This window comes from Grus americana, chromosome 1 (assembly GCF_028858705.1).
Source record: "Grus americana isolate bGruAme1 chromosome 1, bGruAme1.mat, whole genome shotgun sequence".
NCBI lineage: Eukaryota > Metazoa > Chordata > Aves > Gruiformes > Gruidae > Grus > Grus americana.
In genome coordinates this window covers 71,048,508-71,058,835 of record NC_072852.1, presented here as the reverse complement: position 1 = coordinate 71,058,835, position 10,328 = coordinate 71,048,508, and the positions used below count along the sequence as shown (strand labels likewise).

Sequence of the window (10,328 nt, the reverse complement as noted above, 5' to 3'; positions counted from 1 at the left end):
CAGCCAATAATTCCCGTAAGCCAGCTATTCTCTTCTGCTGGGACTGCTCCTTTTCCTAGTAAAACGAGAATAATATTTTTAAATATACCAAAGTGCTATTTTCAAAAATTAATTAAGGCTGTGAAACACTCTGACTCAGTCACCAAAGGTGCAAGTGACAAGAGGAGAAATCTAAGACACGTGACTCTGGCAGGGTGGGAAAGGGGGTGCTCCTGACTTCTGCTGGATCAGGCAAACTTCAGACTGAGAGCACACAGACCATCTAGGATCAGACCCCAGATACCTTCAGCTTTGCTTCCCTTCTCCCAAATTTTCATAAGATGGAAGGGCAGAAAAGAAACCTGCCCCATCATTCAGGCAGTCAGTCACATGATGGTCTTCACAGGGGAAAACCTTGATCTCATTTCCCATGCCAGGATAACACCCATGAGCACATTTTAGGATCAGCACAAGTGGCAAAGCTGGTGAGAAAATACACCATGTCAGCCACAACTACCAACAAACCATTGCTTTTGACAAAGTAAAGTGGTCCTTGGTCCATAGGACTAAAACCTAAGGCTTTCAAAACCCATTTTGGGTAGAAAAAACCCCACCAAACCCATCAACATTATGTATGAGAAGCTCAGTGGTACAGAGAAAGCAAACAGCAACTGAAGTGGCCCTGGACCAGCCTTATGGGTCTCAACCATCTGAAACCTTTGCCTGTGTTCACGATTAGTATTTACTAATTTCTCGTGCCCTGGCACCAATAAGAGACTTCAGCGCAAGCAGACTGCACAGTGACTGGGATTTTTAATGACCAATAAATTATCTGCTGCTTTGGAAAAGCCAGTTATCGTATTTAATTTGACAGCCCCATGCAGGGTGAATTCCAAAGACACAAAACAAATGTCAGGCCTCGAGACTAACACACATTTCCCCAGATGCAAAATAGACACTCACCAGTTGCTCTCTTAGGAGAATGGAAAAAGCTAATCCCTCTAAATTATGTAAACCAAACAGAGAGTGAAGGCTTAAAGCCTCAGCATTTATTTTTAACAAGTAAAGCATAAACCACACTACTGCTTTCACATCTGCCTTTTAACTTTTTTTTTGCCTTTGAATGATATGCGGTACAACTATTTTAGGAGCTGCTCCTGAGTGTCTGCAGCTGGCACAGCTTGTAGGGAGTAGTAGGTGCTCATTTCTCCTCAGGACCGCCGCCCTGCCCCCTAAACACTTATCGTGCTTTGTAGACAGACTTGGATCATGGAAAATGTTTTCCAATCCAACTTTTATTTAATTTTGCATCAAGAAGGACAGTGATGGGAGAGCTATTTCTTTTACTCGCATCTCATTCAGTTCTGGGCTGGAACAGAAACAGAGAAGGAACATCTACCGAACTCTAAGTGCTTTCCAGCTCTGGTTCACATCTGTTACTAATGTATCTTTACATTACCAGATAGTTTAATAAACAAGGAAGTAAGAGTTGTCCGGTGAATTTGGTCCTATCAGTTCAGAACTTGATCCCTGGCTCAAATGCTAGTCTCTTGGATGGACTGATGTAATTACACGGTTCATTTTCTCCACTTGCAAATTGAAATAATAGTGCTTTCCTTTACCATAAGCCATGCTGGGATGTAGGGAGGAAGAGCGCTGTGTAAAAAGTTGGCGCTATTGGAAAGCGGTCTGATGAAACAGCGACCTTACTGTCGCTTTGCTGTTAGGCTTGTCAGGACAGGGAGAGACTGTCTGACTACTCGGAGCTACACGGGGTGGTACTGGGGAGCAGCACTACGCAAATGAGAGGGAAGGAAGAGAGTACTTGAGATGCTCAATTAAGCTGCGGAGCAGACTTGGCCGGACCCGCTAGCAAGCACTTAGTCAAAATTTATGCATGTGAACAAGAGCCATTGTCCCACATAATTAAAGGCCGCGTTACCGTCAAACACGCGAATTACAGGGCTGAGCTCGCTCCTCCCGGAGAGCACGCCGGGCACGGGGTAACGCCAGCAGGAATCGACAGCGAGGGGACGGCGCCACCTCGCCCGCCCTCCGTGTCCCGCCCGGCGCCCCCCGCCGCTCCCCGCCTGCCGGGCCCGGCGGAGCGCAGCGGCCCCGCGCCCGGCACCCACCGCACCGCACCGCGCCGGGGCGGGCGAGCGTGCTGCGCCCGGCGGCCCGCAGGGGGCGCCGCAGTGCCGCGCAGCAGCGGCGGGCGCTGCGGGAGCCGCCGGCGGGCGGGCGGACGGACGGACGGACGGAGGGGCGGGCGGCCTCTCCGCATTGTGCGGCCGCGCCGCTGCCACCGGCGGGAGCGCGGGCGCGCCCGGGGCCGGGCCGCTCCTCCCTCGCTGAGCGCCGCAAGGCCGGGCACCGCCGTGCGCGGCCCCTCCGCGCTGCTCGCAAAGAGGTGAGCGCCGGGGGGGTGCGCGGCGCGGAGCTTCTCCGCGGGTGCGGGGAGAAGGGAGGAGCTGGGTACCGTGGGGAGGAGCGTGAGTGGGAAAATGCGGCGCGGGGGGCACGGTGCCGGCTGCGCGCGGAACCGGGCGTGCAGGGGAGCGGCGGTGCCCGCAGCCGCGGGAGCCGCTCTGCGCCAGGCGGGCAGCACCTGCCGGGACCCAGCCGGGGAGCGGAGCCCACCCGAAGTTACGGGGCAGGCGGTAATGAATCAATATCTACATATAAATATAAAACATACCTGCCGGCGAGGGGCGGGCGGGGGTGCGGAGCGCCCGGCGGCGGGGAGCGGTGCCGGTGCCGGTGCCGGTGCGGAGCGGCCGGTCGTGCCGCAGGGGCTCGCCGGGCGCGCAGCCCCGCGGCGCTGGGTCAGATGCTGGCTGGCAGGCGACCGGGAGCTTCCTCGGGAAGGAAATACCGGTGTCCCCCTCCCACCCACTCTGCTGGGTGATACGGCTCCTGGAACACTTTGCCTTTCTAACTGTTCATGCAAAGTCAGTGTGGTCTGATATTTACCGTTAGGCAAAATTAATCAAGAGCGTAAAGACCTCAGAGATGTTGGGACTCTTCTCTACGTAAAGTGTCTTTACTCTTTTTTACAAGCTTTTTTTTTTTTTAATAGGCAAAATCCCCAGGCTTTGATTTCAAGAAACATGTTTGAAATGTGTTTTGCTGTAGAGCGGGTAATATTAACATAGAGCTTCCTACGTCACTGGTAGAATTTGTGGCCAAAGTGGACACTAGCACGATGGCAAACCTTCATATCAGGTTGCAGTTGTAAGTAAAGTTCTACGCTGTTTTAAAGGCAGACTAAATTTTTGAGGTTTCAGTCAGGGCTGAGGGTCATCATCGTCACAGGTGACATTTTTCACCCAAGATCTTAAAGCATTTTACAATGACAGGTACTGTTAGGGTTTTTTTACTGTGCAGGTTAGAGAAATCAAGGAGATGAAGTGTCAGGTGACTTGCTCAAGGTCATGCAGCAAAGCTGTGAATATAGATCATTCCCATGTGGCCCGTTAAAAGTGTATTACCAGAAATTCTGGCATCCTTTTTCTAACCCCACGCTTTGCCGAATGTTTATGTATGAGCTGAGGCAGCTTAAACAAGGAGCACTAGAGAACTTCTGGGTACAGATCTGCTTAGCAGAATGGGCAAGGTACAAGTTGTTTGGAGGTTTTTAAGCAACTGCAGCTGAGTAAGTGAAACCTTTGTGGAAGTGGAGGGCTTGAGGAAAGATCAGCTAGCTGCAGGCATTATTAGTGAGTGCTCGTGGCTTTTAAATACATTCTACAAAAAAAGTAATTCACTGGAGTTGAGGCAAATACAGTAAATGTAAGCAATTGCAGCTGAAGGAGAAAGAAAGAATAAGGAACTTATGCGGAGCTGTGAGGCAGGTACTTTGGGTTGTTAAGTACTTTTTGAAATATTATAATGCCAGTGTGAAACAAACAGTGAGAGCTAGAAAGCTGAAGGCAGGTTTTGCACAAACACTGCCAAATGTGCCAGTGGTGTTACTGCAATGTTTAAAGTGGGAACATAGCATCAATTATCATGACTATTTAAAAAAGAAAAAAGGGGGAGGTTGAGGGAGAGCCTGGCGCCTTGCAGCTCCATCCTCGTGGTGTTCTTCCCCAGGCTCTGCATTGACGTCACAATGACACGGTGAAGCCGAAGACAGGAGCTGGGAAAGGTTCTTCTGCTTCACTTTTGATAATCGAGTGAATTTGTAGCCACTCTGTTCCTTCCAGCATGGCGAAGAGCGCAGAAGTGAAGCTGGCGATCTTTGGTCGAGCTGGCGTGGGCAAGTCAGGTATGTTTGCCATCTGCTTTTTTTTCCTTCTGCTTGTCATTCAGGTAACTTTTTGCTCCCTCTATGCAGACAAACTCTTAGTACAAAAGACAGCTGTGACCTTATTCTTGTCAGGGAGGTCAGGATCAGGCCAGGAGTTCTGTCTGTCTTGTTTTATATGCTATTTTCTCCAGGTTCTCCAGAATGAAAGCACTTTTATCGCTTTAAAAAAAAAAAAAAAAACCACACCAAGAACAAACTTCCCACCCCCAATTCAGTCCCACTTCTCATGGAGTGGCAAGATTCCTCTTTCCATTGGAACAGAATTAGTACTATTGAATTTGTCTCTTCATAGCTTGTGCTAGATGAAGGTATTTATATTATACTCCCTATCCTCTAAGATCAGATCCTCTGTTAAATATTGCATGACTTCTGTAATAGCTGTAATTCTGGTTGATTTCAGGGGGAAATTTTAGACTCAGCAACTCACAGAATTTTTATTCTTAGTGCTCTCTTGGATTTACATATTTACCAGGAAACCAAGAAAATATGATGTATAAAGTTTGCATTTGGAGAGATCTTTTGAGAAATAAACATAGTCTGGTGAGTTCACGTGGTAGAAACACAAGGGGGAGGCATAAATGTTAAAAATCAATTTCTACAGACAGCCTTTCCTTTGGTGAGACAAGGAGCGTGATGCGAGGGTTGCGAGCTCTCTCGGGTAGTTTGGTGGTGTTGCAATAACTTGACAGCTCCAGGACCACTCTAACATGTTCTTGGACCACAGGGATGAGGAAGTAAGGAGACTGAGTCCAATCATGCTCCTGTCCCAGTTTAGGAATTGTAAGATACTGTTTATTTTAGAGAAATCTGCACAAGAGAAGCCAGGGGGTAGGACGTACTGGTAAGAGCATTAGGCTAGACCCTCAGCTGCTGTCAACCAGCTCTGGTTCCCCAAAGTTACTTTTGTATTACAAGTGCTGAGGTTCTGGCCCATAAGTGTATTATAATTTTGTTAACTTTAGAACGGGTTGTTTATAAAAGCACATTTACGCAGAAGGTATTTTACCAGAAGACTGTCAGAGAAGTAGCTCTGTCAGCCTTTAGGAAAAAAGGCGTATGTAAGGGAGAGGTTGTTAGATATTACACTACTTATACAAAGACAACGCAGATTAAATGCTACCTTTTGAATAACATACCCGAGGGAATGCTGATAATATACTGGGATAAGTTTAAACTGCTCTTTCTCTCCTGCTGTGCTCACCCCACCCTTCTTTTGTATTTGTATTTCATTGTCCTGTCCAAGTTTTGCAAATAGCTTCAGTGGTTCTCCTTTTGGTTTGTCTTACATTCGGTTGACAGTTTCTGTGGTTGTCCAGTCTTTTTGACTGGATTCAAAATAGTGTAATAGGGTGTTGAATTATTTGCAGGAAAACTGAAACACTAAAAGACTCCCCTCGCCCCGATATTCCTAATAATTTCAGAGCTTGTATTTAAAAAATAAAAACCTACCAGTTAAGTGCTCAGTTCAAAAGCCTCACCAGCGTAGGATCAACAAGAACCTTTTTTACCTGTTGTATTCTTGTTGTAGACTTCACTGTACTAGGATTTTATGGTAAAAATGTTTTCTTGTTCTCCTGGAACTGAGTGGGAGATCATTTTTAATGAAAAGCCAATAAAAACATCCTAATCCTTCAAAGTCCTCCTCCTCTCTCTCTTCTTTTTTCCCCCCTTTGAGATGCAAGGAAACATTACATAAAATATGACTAAGGTCCCCTCTTTTTGATTGTGACCACGCATGTGAATCTGTGTGGAAATGAAGGCACAAATAAGCAGGCAGCACAACAAGGTGAATTTACGGGGGCGGAGAGGCTACAGAGTGCCGTCAGCCACCTCGACAGAGCAGCAACCGTGCCTCCCAGAATCTCCAGCTTGCTTGTGAAAACCCCACTTGTATGTTCCCATGAAAGGATCCAATTTCAACAGCTCGGCCAACTCCAGAGAAATAAGTGTGTGTGTGTGTGTGTAGGGAGGGGGGTGTGGGGTGTGTGTGCGCCTCCAAATACCTATTTGCCAACAGTAGCAACAGTGGGAGCTGTGGAAGTGCTGTTACACCTTTGCTAAAAGCAGAGCTGGACACAAAGTAGTCTCCAGATAGGTGGGTCTGGCGGATAAGTAGCCTGCTAGCTTAGTGTTGATAGTGTCTTTTTTTAGTGCAGCCATGTAATTCCCTGTGACCAATTTGTAATACGTTGTTGAGACAGGATCTTGTGGCCATAGGTTACTAGAGTGGGCTTGGCCAGACAGCTGAAAGATAAGCCAGACTCTAGAAGAAAGAATGCAAGGCAGAATACTGGAGCACGCTAGATACGTGCGATGAAAAGGAGACGTTGGGTGATAAATAAGGCCACTGTAATTGCCAGAAAGCCATGCCAAAATATGGTCACTGGCTTGCTTTCTTGGCTCATCTTCGTTTGCTGAGGAAGAGCCAGCCAGGCCTTAGGTTCTTAATCTGTAAGTGGCTTCACCACCTGACAGCATCTGTGAAGTTACAGACACATATTGTAATAACCTGGAGAGGCTCCTCTTCCAGTTCCTGACCAAGACTTTGGATCAGCGAGTCAAAGCAGCTATGAAGAAAGAAGTGTGCTTCGGGACATGTGGAGAATTAAAGCTGTCCCTCACACACCATGAAAGTCAATAGAACTGTTACCGTTACTGAGAGCTGAAGAACATCCTAATCTTGTTGTTAATGCTAAACATCTGTTTAATGGGGTGCAAGATTCCTTGTTCTACTAAGTAGTCCTTTCCAATTAATCCAAGACTCCCAAACATGAGGTGGGAAACCAGAACGCTGTTCAGAAGTCAGAATAGTGATAGCATCTCAAAAGAGAGTTAAAGCTAGGGAAAACAAAACTTTTCTCCACTTTTTTGCTGCTTACCGAGTTTCCATGGTTCGAAGGTTTACAAAACAAACAAGGAGAAATAGCAAGTCTCAGTGTTGGATTTTTATTGTTCTCCTTCCTTGTCTTGTCTCCTCCCTGCCTGCTGGAGAAAGCCAGCAGAATTGTGAATCAAATCGCCTGTCCTGGTTTTGGGGGTTTTTGTTTTACTTAATGCAGATCTAAACCTTGCAAGTAGAAAAGGAGGAGCAAACAAACTCAGAAAGAGGCACATAAGAGAGCTCTATTAAAACAGTTGGTTCAGAATTACACTGAGTAGTAAATCACTAATCAGCTCAGCTTTCTTCTCGGCAAGCTCACCAGGTACGAGCATTCCAACCTGCTCTTGTACAGTGGACTGGATGCTCCTCCATTCACCCGGTTCTTATTGTATAAAAGTTGCATAAACATTGCTTTAAACTAGCTGAAAAAAACCAGATGAGGAGTTCTGCCTGTGCCGAGGAGCACTCTGCTGCTGCTGCTTCACTTGGGAAGAAGAGGAGATGCTCTGTGGGTGGGAAGGGACATTGCTAAGCCCTGCTATAGATAACAGGGCTGCACCTCCTAATTTGGGCTAGAGTCAAGCAGCACCGAGGGGGAGAGTGAGCTTTTAAAGTCTTTTTCTTTATGTTCAAGAGGAGCTTGGAGGGAGTAGAGAATTAAAGTTTAAGTGAATTACTTATACGTTGCTGTTTAAATTGTTCTTCTGCTGAATCCTACAGCTTCATTCCTATGGTAACAAAAGTTAGAATTTCCTAAATAGCTCCTTTTAAAAATACAGTAGTAACAATTAATAAAGACTTAAAGGCCTTGTTCTTCCATGTCATCACAAAGTACAGTACGTGCCCAGAAAGCTAAAGAGGAGTGAAAATGTATGAACCAGGAGGAGAAAAGAAGGGCATGTACTGGATAGCACTGCATGGCTGATGCTTTTCCAGCTCATAACTCAGTTGACTATGAATGCTCAAAATACCTCTGCTTAGGAGCCTTTATATTTTGGCCAAAAAAGAGAGAATGTCCAGCTGCGGCATGTGCTATCCAACTTGCCTTTTTGCTGTGCGTGTGCCAGGCTGAATTCTCCAAGTTTCTGCGTTAGTGTGTATGGTGCGCCCAACCATGGCAAGATGCAGTTCTCATCTGTCTGGACGGGCTGTGCAGCTGCAGCTGTGGTATGTGACGTGGAAGTGCGTGTGGTTTCTAATGGTGCTTAAGGGAGATGAAAGATACTAAAGGTCCCACAGGCTTCCCCCAGTAAATATGTGTCTGCTTCTAGGCAGCTATGCAAATCATTTTCTTACGCAATCAGGTACATGAGACACAGGGCTGTTGTCACCTTTCAATCCAGCAATAGCTCAGATGCTTGCATTTGGGCAAGAGGGTGATCGATAAAGTGGCATCAGTAAATACCATCCTGCAAAGAGCCTGTCCCACCTCAGAAATTAAGATCTCACCAGCTTCAGTCATTTTAGCATTACAGTTGCGAAAGTCCTCAGTAGACGTAGATTTGCATCTGTTGGCTTGTGCTATTTTCCCTTTCTAACCCAGGATGGGAGAACATACTTGGGAGAAAGATATTTGGATTTGAAAGTTCCTACAGAGCAAATTCAAGGAACAGCCAAGCCAGAGAGGCCTACAACAAATCTGGGGATATGTCCCACTACCAGGGATCACTTCCCAATTGCAAGTTTTGGGCATGTGGGGGATAGAACTGAATTCAGCCCCCCATGTCCCCCCCCCCCCCCTTCACAAAAATGTATGGGTTACTGGGAAAGAAGCCCGTTTCAAAGGGATTTTCTACTTTACAAATCCCTGCTCATATGCTTTCCCCCACTAGTTTCAGGGACTTTTGGGGAGGAAACATGAGTTATTAAGGAGTGATTAGTCATCAAGCTCACAGCTCTGCTAGTAAGGCAGGGAAAGCTACCACAAAAGCTTCAAAGTACATGCTATACCGACTGATATATCTAGGGAGGATTACTGTAATAAGGTGCCTCTGAAATCCAGAAATGTGGGTGGAAGGAGACTGTGGATTTTCTGTTGTTTTGTGGGGTTTTTTTTAAACTGGTGGAGTAGATCAGCTGCTTTTTTTTCCCCTTTGTTCTTAGGAATGGCAATGACAACCAGATGCTTAAGTGATTATTCAGTGATCAAGTTCAACACCCTCTATATTAATTGTCCCCTACTATTTTGCTGGTAAAGTACTCATTAAACAGTCCCACTTTTTGCATCCTCTGGTTTTACACTTATCAACCAGGTACAGGTTCACTGAAGGTACTGTGCATGTATGTGTATACGTAGTAGTAGAAATGTAACTAATTACATCACTCTGGGTGAGGTTTTGTGACAGTTTCTCCCCCAGCAAGCATGCAAATAAGTCCCCCTAGAGCAGATAATATTGCAAGCAACTGGTTGCTTTAACATGACCTTTCCACACTCCTGTCCAGTGGATGATGCTGATGCCTATACGGAGGGTGAGCCCTGGGTTCGTGGATCAGTGCAAAAAATCGCTGTGACCCAGGAACGTGTGGCCCTGAGAGTCCTTGCCATGCCAACAAGGAGAGGGGCTGTTGTTGTAGTGGCCTCAACACGTTTAGTTTTGGAGCATACATTAACCAGGTGGAGGGCTCTACTGGGATCAGCAGTACCTGTGGGCACCCCCCAGCATGCTGCTTGGAAAAGCCCTGCTGGCATTAGCACACAGATAAAAGCTTGTAGTCAGCAGCTGCATGACAACCAGTCTTTCTTGGGCTTTCTCAAAACTGCATTTGTTGATTCTTGTTATGCTACCTGGGCTAGACACAGAAGCATTTGCCCTGCGTAGCAAGATGGTGTACTTGTTTCTGTTACCTCCTCCCTTTCCTCTGCTTATTTGCCTGTCCGTGGTTTACCATAGCTTTGCCCTTGGTGTAGAAATCATTTCATGCTTTGCTCGACATTCGATCTTCCTTCTGGCTAACCATGAAATAATAAAACGCAGAATTTCTCTAACCAAACACCAACATTGTTCATTCAAGCATAGCAGCCTTCCCTGTTCCATCTCATTTAACTACATCTGACATCGGCTCTACCTGCATCCCCTCTGAGCAGCTGGTGGCAGCTGTTAGAGCTAAGACTAGTCCTGCTGTTCTTTGTTTCTGTTTAGGTTGGACTAAATA

The 10,328-nt window shown here is 46.5% G+C and overlaps 1 protein-coding gene across 3 annotated transcripts in view; it reads left to right on the top strand.

Annotated features, from left to right (window-relative positions):
- Positions 1-2,219: 2,219 nt before the first annotated feature.
- The window catches only part of RERG (RAS like estrogen regulated growth inhibitor), a 119,649-nt gene continuing 111,540 nt past the window's right edge, over positions 2,220-10,328 (top strand). The window contains exons 1-2 of one of the 3 annotated variants that reach the window (XM_054813259.1): positions 2,220-2,392; positions 4,078-4,252. In XM_054813259.1, coding sequence (XP_054669234.1) covers positions 4,192-4,252 — 61 coding nt within the window. In that variant the 5' untranslated portion in view covers positions 2,220-2,392; positions 4,078-4,191. Of the gene's footprint in view, positions 2,393-2,507; positions 2,643-3,720; positions 3,837-4,077; positions 4,253-10,328 lie in introns of those variants that run through there. The other 2 variants (XM_054813258.1, XM_054813260.1) reach the window with 2 other exon arrangements.